This window comes from Oryctolagus cuniculus, chromosome 16 (assembly GCF_051225735.1).
Source record: "Oryctolagus cuniculus isolate XC-2025 breed Fujian yellow rabbit chromosome 16, ASM5122573v1, whole genome shotgun sequence".
NCBI classification, from domain to species: Eukaryota; Metazoa; Chordata; class Mammalia; order Lagomorpha; family Leporidae; genus Oryctolagus; species Oryctolagus cuniculus.
In genome coordinates, this window is record NC_142882.1 from 15872722 (window position 1) to 15889437 (window position 16716).

The 16716-nt window shown below is 46.0% G+C and overlaps 1 protein-coding gene and 1 long non-coding RNA gene across 7 annotated transcripts; one reads left to right on the plus strand and one right to left on the minus strand.

Moving 5' to 3' along the window:
- Positions 1-2774: 2774 nt before the first annotated feature.
- Positions 2775-11701, minus strand: LOC149121532 (uncharacterized). Of its 2 annotated transcripts, none has more exons than XR_016223304.1 (3): positions 11455-11701; positions 6296-6431; positions 2775-2959 (listed from the first exon to the last, which is right to left on the minus strand). It is a non-coding gene; the product is annotated as an uncharacterized LOC149121532 (long non-coding RNA). The 2 variants fall into 2 exon arrangements; XR_016223303.1 differs by lacking the exon at positions 2775-2959 and adding an exon at positions 4936-5667.
- Positions 7447-16153, plus strand: LOC149121533 (uncharacterized). Of its 5 annotated transcripts, none has more exons than XR_016223300.1 (4): positions 7447-7798; positions 8247-8349; positions 8548-8618; positions 8827-9248. XR_016223300.1 is itself a non-coding variant. In XM_089316341.1 (4 exons), the coding sequence occupies exons 1-4, from the start codon at positions 7722-7724 to the stop codon at positions 9486-9488; spliced, it is 333 nt and encodes a 110-aa protein (XP_089172467.1). In that variant the 5' UTR covers positions 7447-7721; the 3' UTR covers positions 9489-9900. The 5 variants fall into 5 exon arrangements, 1 of the variants encoding a protein (XP_089172467.1); XM_089316341.1 differs by lacking the exon at positions 8827-9248 and adding an exon at positions 9366-9900 and having other exon boundaries at positions 8288-8349; XR_016223299.1 differs by having other exon boundaries at positions 7450-7798; positions 8288-8349.
- Positions 16154-16716: the final 563 nt, after the last annotated feature.

Below are 16716 nucleotides of genomic sequence, written 5' to 3' on the forward strand. Positions count from 1 at the left end.
CATACACAGCATTGTAGATGAAATAGCTGGGGTCAGATATGGTCAGCATGTCAGTGTGTCCTGGGAAAAAGTCAAAAGAAGCAATTGGTGGGCAGACTCCAGTTGTTCCACAAAGTGACCCAGGAGGTAAGCAGTGAAAAGCATGAAGCCATAGTTGACTGAGGAAGAAATCATCTGGGTAGTGGGAAGGGTCCACTGTCTTGACAACATGTTTGAGGCCAGGGATTTCTCTCTTGTGGTGTGAAAATTAGAAGCCTCCATGGAAAGAAGTCAACATGTGTTGTGTCTCATGCACAACAATATCCCACCTAGCAGCCATGATCCACTGTTGCAGTTGATTTCTGAGAGGAGGAGCGTGGTGGGGGCAAGAGGTGCAGAGTCACCACACAGACCCTGGGAGTCGGGTGTAAGCGGGCTTGAGGCAAGCAGCCCGGAAACTTGTTTATTTCAGTTGGAATATATGTAGCATCTCTGTGAATTAGTTTGCTTCTTTCTACTAAATTTGCTTCTTTCCTCCTTGTATTAGCTTTGTTCCTACCATTCTCTAACTGCTGATAGAAACCTGCACATTTGATAGACACTGGATGATGACATGTGTGAGGAACATAATATTTTATGCATGCATGTGAAATGAGAATTGAATGCTTATTTAAAATTTCACACATCATCTCTTCTTACCTCCCTCTGTTTCAAATTCTTCTCATGGAACCATACCTCCTTGAATTCAGGAGGCCATTTTATCATCTTTGCATTGATAACCAAGCCTTGGTATTGTACACTCTTGGCAGGGAAACTCTCCAATTTTAGCCAACAACTCAAGACCCAGAGGAAAATCCACACACTATGGACATTGTGGTGTGCAATATGGTGCCTTGATCGTAAGAGGAATCTCCTTCCCCAGCAGTGTTTGTAAATGGGCTTTTCCTTAGAAGATGCTGAAGCTGTAGGACAGGGATATTTGGAAAGAGAGCGAGAGCACTCCGCTGAGAGGCAGGAAGTGCATGTGTACTCATCTGTCCTTATTATTTTTCCTCAACGTCCCTATCCTCAATGTTTCTTTTTGGTAGAAATTAGTTTTTGTTTGTTTCTTTGTTTTTTGGTGGCCATCACGTAATAGGTTCAGATGGTGAGAAATGTTTGTCCATGAACTCTTCCAACAAGTTGGGAATTGACTTAACACAATCAAGATAGGTGTATGATGTAGTTCAAAGTTGGCTAGGGTATGGGCTGTTTGCAAACATCCCAAAGATTTGGTTGCATCTTTATGGAAGCTAAACCTAGTTTTTCAGTAACATAAGCAAATCATGGATGGACAAGACACTCTGGTTTTTGGGTAGGTCACACATAGAGTGTAAACTTCTATTTACATTCAATAATTCAAGCTCAATTTTGGTTCAGCAAATACAAATCGATCCATAGATTTTTCAGAATGCACAATTTCTGTTTAAAGACACCTTGTGTTATCTTGTAGGCCCAAACTTAAAAAAAGTGTACATTCTATAAATTTAAACCTATGTATACATACTACTTATGTTATGTTACATCTCTAATATAGGAGGATGTCATTTTCTTTTGATATCATAAGGATTACTGCATGACCAAAAACAAAACTTCCAAATCTCCGCATGATATTACAACTATTCATAGTGTGAGCTAATCCTTATCTTCTGGGCTTATGATGCCTAATATAAGGTATATTAGGTATACATCTTTGGGACCCTTAGACAAATTCATTGTAAATTACTCCAAATGATGGACTGTAAATAAGAGCACAGACTATTTCAAGTAATGTAACTACAAGACAAAAATAATTAGATGTGAAATAAACTCTTGGCGACTTTTTTTATATATGGTTATTTGTCTTTTTCCTAGACTTTAATCTCTTCAACTAATTTAACCTATATATCCCTTGAGTTACTAAATTTATTCTACATATAATAAATGGGCCATCTTTTGCTGCTATCCCAGACCAAGTGTCCTAAGCAATCTCATTTTTATTTCCAAATCTCAAGTTCTGTGTTGGGAGAGGCTCAGTTTTTCTTGAGTGGTCATGGCCTCCTGGACTCAAGTGGGAGAAATTTTCCTTACCCATGGAAATGATGGGGGAGATGTTGATTCAATCATCAGGATTCTGTAATATTATTGAGCAGGTTTCTGGAATGTCCTTGGGTATTTTTTGATGTGAATTCTCATACTTCAGAAAGGCATGTGGATGCAAATGCCTACTTTGTTTTTTTTTTTAAAGAAGCCATTTATTTCAGGAATACAAACTTCATGAATTTCATAAGTACAACTTTAGGAATATAGTGATTCTTCTCACCATACCTGTTCTCTCACCCACACGCCCAGACTGCCTCCTCCTTTTCCCACTCCCAGTCCCATTCTCCACTAATATTCACTTCCAATTAACTTTAACACAGAAGACCAACTCTGTAGTAAGTAAAGAGTTCAACAATTTGCATGAAAACAAAAACAAAAACAAAAACAACTGTTCCTCAACAGTCGATACAAGGGATGTTCAAATCTTCCACTTAATACACTAAAATGAAATAAAACTTTGAGAACAGGTTTCACAGTTAAATCTCATTGAGGACAACTCATTGAGCACAGATGCCCTGCATGAGAAGTTAGTGCACAGTGACTCTTGTGGTTAATTCAAAAATTAACACTCTTGTGTATGACGCCAGTCATCAACTGAGGCTCCTGACAAGAGCTGCCTAAGCTATGGAACATTTTTTTAAAGATTTATTTATTTTATTTGAAAGGCAGGGTTACAAAGAGGTATAGGCAGAGAGAAATAGGTCTTCCATCCACTGGTTCACACCCCAGATGGCTGCAATGGCCGGAGATGTGCCCATCCAAAGCCAGGAGTCAGGATCTTCTTCCAGGTCTCAAATGCAAGTGCAGGGGCTCAAAGATTTGGGCCAACTCCCACTGCTTTCCCAGGTCATGCAGAGAGCTGTATAGGAAATGGAGCAGCAGGGACTTGAAATTGCACCCATATGGGAGGCCAACACTGCAGGCAGTGGCTTTACGTACTACACCACAGAGTCGGCCCTTAAGGAAGACTTTTGAATCCACAAACATCGTCAGGATTTAGACAAGACAATAAACAAAGTAGAAGTTCTCTCCTCCCTTCAGAGAATAGTACCTCCTTTCTTGAAGACACCTTCTTTCCACTGGGGTTTCACCCACCGATGTCCTTCATGTAGGACACGTTTTTGCAGTAGTGTCTTCACTTTCCATGCCTGAAATGTTCATGTGGGCATTGTAGCAGAACAGAATGCTTTGAAGGTTGTTTCTGAGTTAAGAGTGCTATTTAAAGTGATTATCATTCTATGAGTCTGCTGTGTGGACTGCTTCCCATGTTGGAACACTCTCCTTTTAAATTCTATTATTATTATTATTATTATTATTATCATTATCATTATTATCATTAGCAGACACTTAATCCTATTTCTATGAGCACTTTAACACTTAATCCTATCCATATGATTATTTTCATACTTAAGATTTTTTTTACCACCCAACCTAAGGGGATTTGGTGCCCATGAATGTCTACTTCTTTGATGGTGATGCTGATACTATGATGTATGCGATGCCCAAAGTTGTCAACATGCATACAAGAAAAGTACTAAATTTGCATTACTATACAGCAGGAAAGCTTGAAAAAGCCATTTTCCCCTCATGCTTAAAAAATTGGTCTCTTGTGTGTGAATGTTTCTGTCTTCTGACATTTCAGGGAACAAGGTGTGACCAAACATGAGAACTTTTTAAAAAAGATTTATTTATTGATTTGAAAGTCAGAGCTCAAGATATATATATATAGAGAGAGAGATTGAGAGAGAGAGAGAGAGAGAGAGATATTGCATCCATGGGTTCACTCCCCTAATGGCCTCTAAAATAAGCAGCTGGGCCAGACTGATTCAAGGAGTCAGGAGTTCCTTCTGGGTCCCCCATGTGGGTGGCAGTGGCCCAAGCACTTGAGTCAGCTATCACTTTTCTTCCCAGGTTTATCAGCAGGGAGCTGGGTTGGAAATGAAGCAGCTGGGACTCGAACTGACTCCCATATAGGAAACCAGTGTCTGAGGTAGCAGCTTTACCTGCTTGGCCACCAAGCTGGTCCTGTGATGAAAATTTTAAATAGAATGTTCAAAACTGTGACATTTTGAAGCTCATGACCCTGATGTTGGAATTAGCCAACTACATATTCCTTAAAAAGATTTTGTTCTTCAGTAGCTTGATATAGAAGAATCGTAAACAATGGTATCAATCAAAATAACAGAGGTGAAACTTGTCCAAAATTTCAAATGTACCAAATGCCACTGATTTGTTTACCTGAAAATACTTCAGAGGCTGACCCTGTGGCACAGTAGGTTAATTCTCTACCTGTAGTGCGCCAGCATCCAATATGGGCACTGGTTGGTGTCCCAGTTGCTCCTCTTCCAATCCAGCTATCTGAGAAGGCCTGGGAAAGTAGTAAAAGATGGCTCAAGCACTTGGGCCCCTACACCAATGTGGGAGACCCAGAAGAAGCTCCTGGCTCCTGATTCAGATTGGCATAGCTCCAGCCACTGCGACCATTTGGGGAAAGAACCAGTGGATACAAGACCTTTCTCTCTGTCTCTTCCTCTCACTCTCTGTAACTCCACCTCTCAAAAAATGAATAAAAAATTTTAAAAGTGAAATCATTCACATGGACATCAGAGGAAGAGAATGTCTTTGGAGCAGGGGCCATCATTTCCTTTAATGTTAAGTAATGGAAGAAGAAAAACGAGTAAGGCAATAATCCCTCAATAGATTACCGATGAAGATGGTGATGTAAAAATGAAAAAAAAAACTGTAAAGAGAAACTGAAACACTTTCTCAAGGGAAACTTACCATGTCCCCCACAAAAAGAGGCACAATCCACACTTCCTTTCTATCAGAGTTTAATAAAGTACAGTTGGGGATTATTGGATCCATGAAGGGGGCCAAACTGGCATTACACACAAAGACCAACATGGAAAGCTCTTTCTTGGGGGCTCCCCCACCCCCACAGAGCCTGCACCACATGGCTGCCCCTTCTCTCCAGCTTCCCCATGTTCAGTCTCCCCTCTCCACTTTCTCTTCCTGTCTGATGATCTTGTCTGCCTGCAGGGCCTCAGCCAGTCTCCTCCTCAGCTCCTTCACTTTCCTTGTCTGCCTTTTGATGTCCTCAGGAGTTACCTGCCAGCTGGAGAAAGGCCAGGAGACACCCAGATCTGCTGGTGGAATCACCACTACCACCTTGGAGGCTGGCTCAGGGGTAGGCTTGGGCATGGATTGCAGACACCCAGCACCAGCCGGACCTGGGGATCTGCTTGGGATTGCTGGTGCTGTCATCTTCCAGGAGTTTGCAAATTCCAAAGTGGGTAAAGGCTGTCCCTCGCTGCTGCTGGTGCAGAGCCCCTGCAGTTGCCTGATTGCACAGACCTGCTGGGGCTTCTCCAGGTACCCCTCTGTCAGCAAGTGCTGAACCACATTGCCTGGGTGGGCAGTGACTCGAGTGATCGGACTCTTGAAGATGCAGCTGGTCAGTCTGACTGGCCGTGCAGAGCCTGCTCCGGGTCTCGGCTTGGCCTTCAATACACGCACTACTTGCTTCCTTTGCAAGGTCTCAGGAATAATCATTCTTCTCAGTCTCCCCTTGGAAAATAAAATCAAACTTGAGCAGAGTGGAAGACACAGACTTCCAGCCATGGAAGGGGTCCCAGGTGCCTCCACCTCCCCTTCTCCTGGTGGAAGCTGCCTCGCACTGTGCACCATTGTCATCCAAAAGGTTTGAGGCCAAGTGCATTGGAACCACAGGCGGTTTGAGGGGATGAGAACAAAAAGCTGTGTGTTTTAGGGTTTGTTTTTATTTGATAGCAGAGTGCCAGAGAGAGAAGGAGAGAGGGGGAGGATGGAAGATCATCTCTCACTAGCTCTTACTGTTGTTCTATGTAACTCTTCCTTTGAAATAAATTAAGAAATATTTCAGAACAATCTGGTCTATGATCCCAAGAAAGTTCACATAATTAAGGGTAGATGACATTGACTGTCACTCAAAACCAGGGAGTGAAGCCCCATGTTTGAAGTTGCGGCCATGTTTGGAGTGAACCAGCACGTGGAGGGCTTCTCCCCTTCTCTTTCTCTCCTAATCTCTGCCTGTAACCCAGCCTTCCAAATAAATAACTAAATCTTTAGAAAAATCCTGTCAGTTACTGAGAGAAATTTAAGTAAAGAAAGAAGTACACCAGTGGACACTGGGTGGTCACAATAATTCTCAACTCACCAGGGAGGTCTGGCTTGGAGATGAGAATGACGCAGGTTCTCCCATGGTCACAAGTTTTGCCTGGCTGCCCTCAGAGTAGGATGCATACAGCCTGTGGATTCTTGGAAAATGCTGGATCTTTGCCTTCTGGCTCGTCCTTATAGAGGAAGACAATAGATAAGCAAAACAGTGGGGAATCCACAGCTACCGGGAAAAATGCAATGAATTCCCCCAGTCACAATCCCATTAGTGGATAAGCCACAGGCCAAGGAAAAATATATATGGAAAACATATTTATATGTAAAAAACTAGAAAGTTTCCATACACAGAAATTTGCATATGCCATTGGTTTTAATAGGCTACAGGAGAAATTGTGCTGCTGTTGTGGCCCAGGGGAATAAGCCAGCCTGGAATCATCCACATCCCATAGAGGCACAGGTTGGAGTCCTGGCTCCTGTGCTTCCGATCCTGCTCCCTGATGAGTATGGAAAAGGAGTAGAAAGAACCAGCAGATGCAAGATGGCTCTTTGGGTCTCCCTATCCCACTGCCACTTTGCCTTTCTAAATAAATAAGGAAGGAAGGAAACCAGTAGTAAATAGGAAAAAAGGATGATTTCAATAATCAAATCCTGTGCCTGGGACTGTGGCATAGCAGGTAAAACCACTGCCTGCAGTATTGGAATCCCATAGGGTCACTGGTTTTGGTCCTGGCTGCTCCGCTTTTGACCCAGCACTTTGCTATGGCCTGGGAAGGCAATAGAGGATGGCCCAAGTCCTTGGGCCCTTGTACCCATGTGGGAGACCCAGAAGATGCTCTCGGTTACTGGCTTCGGGTCCACACAGCTAAGGCTATGTAAACAACTGGGGAGTGAACAAGTGGATGGAAGAATTTTCTCTCTCTCTCTCTGCCTCTCCATCTCCCTCTGTAAACTCTGAATTTCAAATAAATAAACTACACTATAAAAATCAAATCCTGTAAAATTGCACAAGGGTTATGGGAAAAACAATCACATCAAGGAGCAAGAGAAGTGTTTAACAGAATTGCATACCATAGGCAGTTCTTACTGGATGGGATTTTAATATGGGGAGGTTCTATTGGATTGACTTTCATTGATAGACTGCCAGCCGATCATTATTCTGATTGATTGAGTTCTGCCTAGCAAACCTTCCCCCAATAAGCTCATCAGGCTGTAAATACGAGGAGGAAGCCAAGGCTACCATTCCTCCCTGGCTCTAACCCTGCCTACCACACCTGGAGGCGTTCCCAGGAGCTCCCTCTGTCCGAGCTCACTCTGCCTGTGTGAGGCCGCAGGAACATCTCCCTAGCACTCAAGTTGCTTGGGGTACCAGCTGGGGGGCTGATCCCTCTGCCTCAGGTGAAGAGAAAGAGCAGGAGCCAACGGGAGATCTGCAGGAAGCAGACATCGCCTGCCAGAGAATCTGTACCATGAGCGGCTGCTGGCGCCCAAGCAGCCCCAGTGTCTCCTGCCCAGAAGTGACCAGCGGCCCTGTTGGAGACAGCAGGTATGTTGGAGGAGAGTGTCTAGGTGAGAGATTGTGTGTGTGTGTGTGTGTGTGTGAGAGAGAGAGAGAGAGAGAGAGTGAGAGATAGAGAGAGAGAGAGATGCCTCGTAGGTTCCTGTCCCATGTCGGTGTGTGCTGAGGTGAGCACAGTTTCAGGGGTGGGAACATCAGCCCCCTGGGTCCAGTGATGCTTTTGTTCAGCCTGTGCTAAAGGATCTGCAGGTGGGAGCCTGATTGCAGAACAGCAGAGCAGACTCCTTTTTAAGCTGAGTGGTTGGTATGGCCCCCAATTGATGTTAATATCCACATGGGCCTTGGCAGATCAGAAGTCCCCACCCTCAGGGGAGAAGAGGGATTCGGGCAGCCCCAGTGTTGGGCGTTTAATCTGGGGGACTGGGATGGGCTCAGGGCTGCAGGGCTGCAATGAGTTAGGGACTTTGTGTAACAGGTCTCGCCAGTCACAGCTGACTGAGTCCCATTCTCCTGCAGGCCACACGGGACACAAGGCAACCTCCCCAAACGGCAGAGACTGCAGCAGGGTCCCAGGCCAGGTAAGGCATTTTCTATGCTCTCACCTGACTGCCCCCGCTAGGAAAGGCTCCCCCTTCCAAGACTGACTGGAACGGGGGAGGGGCTTTCTCTAGGATGCCCAGGCCTGCAGCCACCTCCGCGCTGGGAGCAACTATGCCCCTCCACTGGGACTCCTGAGGGACAGCCGCCTCCCCTCAACACACTCCGTGTTCCCCTAGGTGCAGAAGCTGCACAGGAAGGGCAGCCGTGTCCATGCCATGATGAAGCAGTACTCCATGGAGCCCTGAGGGTATGTCCTGGGGTCCACATGACTGATTGTGCTCCAGGGCCCAGGGAACGTCCTTTGGTGATCTTGTTGAGAGTTTCAGGAAAGTGACATTTCTGGGTGTCCATGGAGGGCTGGATTTGGGGGCTGAGTTTCAGGTAGGGACACAGCCACCTGTACCCTGTCAGCTGCTTTCTGACAAGCCCTAACTCCTGGCTTCTGCCCCATCTAGGGCTGAAGAGTGCCAGCACCCAGATGATCCTGGTAGTTTTTGAAGTGGAACAGAGCTGCAATTCCACCTGGGAGCTTAGAGACTGGTGCTGGCCCTTACAGAGAGCCCTGCAGCTCATGCTGGGCCATGTGGTGTTGGTAGTGGTCCTTGAGCACATCCTGAGGCAGTAGAGGGCTCTGGTTACCTGCCCAGGCTCCCTGCATCCCGCTCAAAGTGCTGACCCCACCTGGAAGATGCTCACCAGGGAGCAGCCGATACGTATGTGCCACAGACAGACAGGGTTGCTGGTATTCCCCAAGGCCCCCAGCCACCATCAGCATGCCCAGCCAATGCAACACCAGGAGCTGCTCCTCTCACTGTCCCAGCCCCCTCTTCCTCACACCTCGCTACAGAGCTGCCGCCACTCTGGGCTACTCCCATATGCCCAAGCCTCACCCAAAGAGGCGTCCTCTGCCAGCTGAGTTCCAGTTGAGTCTCAATGGCCTGGAACCCCTGGCCTGCTCTGCCCTCAGACCTCTGCCTCCCTCTCCCTCTCCCAGCCCAGGGCCCAGAGCCCCTCCCATCAAGGCCCGCCCCAGGCCAGGCTGCAAGGCGCGCAGATGTCTCTTCCAACACTGATGCACTGGGAGCCCTCAGGCCCCACCAAACTGCAGACAAGCTGACAGCAAGTCCATGGACACCTGCCCCTTCTGGGATTGCCGCCTCCCTGACCTCACGCCCCGCTGAACGAGGGGGACACTGTGGGTGTGGGGGACTGTGGAGAAATGCTGTGGGCTCTCACCAGACTGTCACCAGCTGGAGATGCTTGGCAGAGAAGTGGAGCTCTGTATTTGGTGTACTTGGAGCAAGGGGATTTTGCCAGTGTCCCTAGAGCTGTGCTGTGGAAGATGGTGTTTGTAACTCTCGTGAATTCTATAAATAAACTTAGGCATTCAAATTTTATATGGAGATGCACTGGGTTCATGATATACATCCTAGATTTGAATTCAGAAGAAGAAGTTTAGTCAAATCTTTACAATTTGATATCCTATGTTTGTAATGATGCTACTTGGCTTCTTTTGGTTGAACAAAATACAAAAATGAGTTCTGTGTTTGTTGTATTGATTTTCTTTCACAAGCACACATTTCAAAAGGCACATTGTAGGCTGGAAGATGCCACCTTCGTTCAAGGCCACAGTGAACAGACAGGGAGGGTCATTCTCAAGACAGTGATGTCCACTTCCAAGAGTCAGAAGCTCAGAACCAGAGTTGTGGTGCAAGAGGTTAAGTCCATGGCTGTAGCACAGGCATTCAGTATAGGCACTGGTTTGAGTCCTGGCTGCTCCACTTCTAATCAAGGTCCCTGCTAATGTGCCTCGGAAAACAGCAAAGGATGGCCCAAATCCTTGGGCCACTGCACCCATGAAGGAGACCTAGATGGATTTCCTGTCTCTTGGCTTCAACCTGGGCCATCCCTATCCATTTCAGCCATTTGGGGAGTGAAACAGCAGATGAGAGATCTCTTTTTCTCCATCTCTCTATTTCTCTCTGTAATTCTGATGTCAAAGAAATATACAGATATTAGATTTATGTATGTATTTGAGAGGTTGCATACAGAGAGTGTGGCAGACAGAGAGAATTTTCAACCCACTGGCTCACTTTCCAAATGGCCACAACAGATGGAGCTGGGCTGATCTGAAACCAAGAGCCAGCAGCTTCTTCCTGGTCTCCTACATGGGTGCAGGGGCTGAATTACTTGGGCCAGCTTCAGCCACTTTTCCAGACCATAGCAAAGAGCTGTATCCTAAGAGGAGCAGCTGGATTCGAACCAGCTGCCATATGGGATGCCGACCTTGCAGGTGGAGGATTAACACACTACCCCACAGTGCCAGCCCCAAGACATAAATCTTGAAAGAGAGAGAGAGAGAGCGAGAGAGAGAGAAAGCTCACACCCTCCCTACCACACTCTTGCATACACACTCAGAAACATAATCTCAAAAGCATGTCCACAACTCCTAAATAAGTTCACTTAAGGTGATCTTCATATCCCTCAGTATTTCTCAATGCCATGAGTCTTTTCCAGTCTTTTCTGGGCTGGGAGTTGTGGAGCATGCTTGATATGCACACTCCAATACTGGAGTAACTGAGTTCAAGTTCAGGCTCTACTCCATGTCCTTGTACCTTGGGAAGCAACAGGTGATAGCTCAAGTAGGTGGGTCCCGGCCACCTATGAGGTTACTGGGATTGAATTCCCAATACTTGGTCTGGCCTATCCCTACCCCATGATTGCATGCATTTGGGGATGAAACAGCAATTGGGATCTTGCTCTCTCTCAAATAAATAAAGTAAATCTTTTTCACCCCAAACACTCTTTCCTTTAAGGACATCCCGAGGTTGTCTGTTTGGACAATTAGGTGGGAGTTCTAATCAGAAACTCACATAAGGTGATGAATTTATCTCTACTTCTCTGAGGAGTTCATACAAATTATGAGTAACATTCTTTGCAATATTATTTTCAAAAATCAAATTTAACAGTGTAAACATTCATAAGCAATTATTTCAGGGAACGAATGATACAGTATAGCAGAATGTGAATATCACTACTATGAAACATTTTCTGGATAAAAGAGCAAATCTCTTCCAACTCACCAGGAAGCAGTGAGATTAGTGGGTCAAGTGGTCAGCATATTCCTTCTAGAGCTGGTGTTAGGGCGTAGCAGTGTTAGCCTCTGCCTGAGATGCCGGCATCGCATATGGGCACTGGTTCAAGAATCGGCTGCTCACCTTCTTCCCCAGTTCCCTGCTAATGCACCTGGGAAGGCAGCAGAAGACAGCCTCAGTGCTTGGGCCCCTCACCCATGTGGAAAACCCAGGTGAAGCTCTTAGCTCTTGGCTTCAGCCTGGCCCAGCCCCAGCTGTAGTGGCCATTTCGGGAGTAAACCAATGATTTGAAGACCTCTCTCTCTGTCTCTCTGTATCTCTCTATCTCTCTCTCTGTCTCTCTCTGTGTCTCTGTCTCTGTGTCTCTCAGTTTCTCTCTGTTTCTCTCTGTCTCCCTCCCTCCATCCTCCTCCTTCTCCTTTCTCTTTAACTCTAACTTTCAAAGAAATAAAAAAATATTTTTAAGGAACCCAAGAAAAAAAGTGTCCCTCTTTCTGTATTATCAATTCACTCACAAGAATCACCAGCTAGGACATCCAGTCCTGCAAATAAGAAAATCATCAAGAGAAACTACTGCATGTGATTTAAACATGACCCCTGCTTTCCACAAAATGTGGGAACAAAGCAGAACCTAAATGTACTGAGAATGAAGCTGCATAAAAATGGAGTCTAGGGTCCAAAAATGTATAGTCACGTGAAACTGGAAACCAGCATGGGCCATGACCAAATATGATGGGGGTGCACTTTCCCATGAGTGTGCAGGCATTGTCCGTTCCTTCTTCCTCCTAAGCATCAGGCTTGTATACTAAGAGATACTGAGAACAGCCACATATCAGAGAAATTGATGATGGAAATGTGGCATGACATACACAGACACTGGGTCAAGAGTACTATTCCTGGGGCCAGCACTGTGGCATAGTGGGCTAAGCCTCCACCTGTGGTGCCAGCATCCCACATTGATGCCAGGTTGTGTCCTGGCTGCTCCACTTCCAATTCAGGTTTCTGCTCATGGCCTGGGAAAGCAGTGGAAGATGGTCCTAGTGCTTGGGCTCCTGCACCTGATTGGGAGGCCTGGAAGAATCTTCTGGCTTCGGATTGGTTCAGCTCTGGCTGTTTGGGCCATTTGGGGAATGAACCAGCAGATAAAAGTCCTTTAAATCTCTCTCTCTCTCTCTGCAATTCTACCTCTCAGATACATAAATCTTAAAAGAAAAAGAGTAGGATTCCTTTTATTTAGAATGAAAAGACAAGGTCAGCAATGTGGCCCTGTGCACTAAGCTGCCACTGTGACACTGACTGCCACTTTCTATGGCTGGCTCAAGTCCCAGTAGCTGGTTCAAGTCCCAGTTACTCTACTTTCCATCTAGCTTTCTGCTAATGACCCTGGGAAAGCAGCGGGTAATGGCCCAATTACCTGAGCCTGTGCCTTCTCTGTGGGAGATCAGGATGGAGATTCAGGCTTCCGACATCAGCCTGGCCCAGCCCTGGCCATTGAGGCCATTGGAGGAGTGAACCAGCAGATGGAAAATTTTGCTTGCTCTCTCTGTCTCTCCCTGTAAATCTGAATTTCAATTAATAAGTAAATAAATAAATCTTTTAAAGACATCATATCTGTAACTTCCTCAAACCCCCACCCACCCATCTTATAGGGGTTGAATAATATGATGTTTCCTTTTCTTGAGACTTAACAAATTCATTCAGGAAGGAAGGATTAACTTTGTGGATATTATGTTTTTATAACCATGATGAAATTTTAATTGCAAAAATGTAGATGTGGAGGGTTTATACTTTATTTTTATTTTCTGAAGATGTATTACTAACTAATTTTTCAAAAGATTTTTATTTATTTGAAAGTCAGAGTTACACATAGAGGAGAGGCAGAGAGAGAGAGAGAGAGAGAGAGAATCTTCCCTAGGTTCACTCCCTAGATGGCTGCAATGGTCAGAACTGTGCTGATCCAAAACCAGGTGCCAAGAGCTTCCTTCTGGTCTCCTATGTGGGTTTAGGGACCCAAGGACTTGGATCATCTTCTACCACTTTCCCAGGTCATACAAGAGAACTGGATTTGAAGTGGAGCAGCCAGGACTCGAACTGGAGCCAATATAGGATGCTGGCACTTTAAGCCAGGACGTTAACATGCTGTGCCACAGCGCTGGCCCCGCTACTCATTATTTTTTGAAAATTTATTTGAAAGAGAAATGGTGAGAGGGAGAATTGGGGAGACAGGGAGAGAGATGGCTACAAAAGGCAGACCAGGGTCTGGACCAGCTCAGAACCCAATGCCCTGCAGACAGCTGTGGCATGGACCTAAACATTCAGCTACAACTTTCATCTCCCAAGGTCACATCAGCAAGAAGCTGGAAATGGGAGAAGAGCTAGGACTAGACCCCAAGCCTTCTATATTGGATACAGACATTCAAAATGGCTGATTTTCTTTTTTTTAAGATTTATTTATTTTATTTTGAGGCAGAGTAACAGAGAAGCAGAGAGAGAGAGGAATTCCCTCCATTGGTCCACTTCCCAAATGGCTGCAATGGCAGGTGCTGGGCTCATCTGAAGCCAGGGGCCACAAGTTTCTTCCAGGTCTCCCACATGGGTCTGTGGCCCAAGGACTTGGGCCATCCTCCACTGCTTTCCCAGGCCATAGCAGAGAGTTGGATAAGAAGAGGAGTAGCCAATTCACAATAGCTAAGACATGGAGTCAATCAAAATGCCCATCAACATGAGACTGAATAAAGAAATTATAGTATATGTACTCTATAGAATACTATTCAGCAATAAAAAAAATGAAATCCAGTCATTTGCAACAAAATGGCGGGATCTGGAAAACATCATGCTGAATGAAATAAGCCAGTCCCAAAGGGACAAATATCATATGTTCTCCCTGATTGGTGACAACTAACTGAGCTCCTAAAAGGAAACCTGTTGAAGTGAAATGGACACTATGAGAAACAATGACTTGATCAGCCCTTGTCCTGACTGTCAAGCAAAAATTTGCTATTTCATTCCTTTTAATATTTTTTTTGTTCTACTTAATACCATTGGTTGAATGATAGAGTTAGAAACACGCCAGGGGATTCCAATTCAATCCCATCAAGGTGGCATATACCAATGCCATCTCACCATTCAAAGTCTAAATCCAGGGTGTGTTTCACACATACAGAAGGACTCCATAAGAAACTTTAGTTCATCATACACACCAGGTATGTACACAGGTTTCACAAGAGTTAGAGGCCCCAGATAAACCTGACAATCCCAAACTGTCCAAATTCACCTTCAATAATTGCAAGATGTGTAAGGACTCACAGTGCTGCTATTTTGATTTTTTTCACAGTGTTCTATTATTTACAATTGGATTTTAGGTATTTACAATGGTGTCACCCAAAATTCTCATCCCATTGACAGTGAGGACACTGGAAATCACTGACACCCCAAATTCATCACTACCACTATTTATCTCTCCAGCACCTGTGGCAGATCTGAGAGCACCACACATCTGCAGTGTCCCCCGCACATACTCGGAGGTGATGTCAGGGATGGGTGAATCCAGAAGGGGCAGGTGTCCATGGCCTTGATGTAAGCATCTCTGCAGTTTGTGTGGAGCCTGAGGGCTCCTGGTGCATCAGTGTTGGAAGAGATGTCTGTGCGCCTTGCAGCCTGGCCTGGGGCCGGCCTTGATGCAAGCTCTGGGCCCTGTGCTGGGAGAGGGAGGCAGAGGTCTGAGGACAGAGCAGGCCAGGGGTTCCAGGCCATGGAGACTCAACTGGAACTCAGCTGGCAGAGGATGCCTCTCTGGGTGAGGCTTGGGCATATGGGAGTAGCCCAGAGTGGCAGCAGCTCTGTAGCGAGGGGTGAGGAAGAGGGGGCTGGGGCAATGAGAGGAGCAGCTCCTGGCGCTGCATTGCCTGGGCATGCCAACGGTGGCTGGGGGCCGTGGGGAGCAACAGCCTTCCTGTGTGCCTGTGGGACACACACAGCGACTGCTCCCTGGGGAACGGCAGATCCATCTTCCATGCTGATCTCCCAGGTGGGGTCAGCACCTGTGAGCAGGAGCCAGCGGCCCTGGGCAGGGAACCAGAGCCCCTCTGCTGCTGTCAGGATGTTCTCAGGGACCACCACAACCACCACATGGCCCAGTGTGAGCTGCAGGGCTGTCTGTGGGGCCAGCACCAGGCCCTCAGCTCCCAGGCGAAGCTGCAGCTCTGTTCCCACTTCCAAGACCACCATGATCATCTGGGTGCTGGCCCTCTGCAGGAGCTGGGGGGAAAAGCCAGCAGTTAGGGCTTGTTGGGGAACAGCAATCAGGGCACAGGGCAGGGGACAGCCCTACCTTCAACCCCAGCTTCCCAATCTAGCTCTGCATGTCCATCCAGAAATGTCACTCTCATGAAACCCTTAGGAAGCTAACCAATGGACATTCCCTGGGTCCTGGAGCCCAAGCAGTTGCGTGGGACCCCAAAACTTACCTTCGGGATTCCTTAGGACACCACTTCATCCTGCCATGGCACAGCCATACCAGTGCAGCTTCTGCAGCTGTGGGAACACAGGAAAAGAAATCATGATTTTTTTTTTTCTTTTTCTGTAACAGGCAGACACTGATTTCTTGCTGTAATCAAGAGAGATGGAATGGCTGCTGCACCCATGGACTTAAAGTAGAAAAAAAGAAAAAACAGAACTAAATGCTTCCAAAAGACTTGAATAAATATTTCTGAAAAGAAGTTTCACAGTGAACAGGTATATGAATAAATGCTCATCATCACTAATCATCAGAGAGTTGCAAACTGATGCTATAAAGAGATATCACCACACACATGTTAGAAGAGTTATTAGAAAAAAACATAAAAAGGGGGCTGGCAATGTAGCATAGCAGGTAAAGCTACTGCCTATGACACTGGTATTCCATATAGGTGATAGTTTCAGATCTGACTGCTCCACTGCTAATACACCTGCCTGCTAATGACCTGGGAAACCACAGAAGATGTTCCAAGTGCTCGAGCCCCTGAACACACATGGGAGAATTGAAAGAAGCTCCTGGCTCTTGGCTTTGGCTTGGTCCAGCCCTAGCCGTTGTGGCCATTAGGAGGAGTGAACCAGTGGATGGAAGATCTCTCTCTCTTAATCTCTCTCTCTCTCTCTCTCTCTCTCCCCCCTCCTCTCTGTTTCTTTCTGTTTGTTCCTCCTCCCCAGTATAAATTTGACTTTCAAATAAATAAAATAAAAAGTTAAAAAACACAGAAGAAATAAATGTGA

Excerpts from the sequence above, each read along its gene's own strand:
- LOC149121533 (XM_089316341.1), top strand. The coding sequence starts at position 7,722 with ATGAGCGGCTGCTGGCGCCCAAGCAGCCCCAGTGTCTCCTGCCCAGAA. Across the intron at positions 7,799-8,287 it reads GGCCCTGTTGGAGACAGCAG|GCCACACGGGACACAAGGCA; the intron begins GTATGTTGGAGG and ends ATTCTCCTGCAG. Across the intron at positions 8,619-9,365 it reads TACTCCATGGAGCCCTGAGG|CCCAGGGCCCAGAGCCCCTC; the intron begins GTATGTCCTGGG and ends TCCCTCTCCCAG.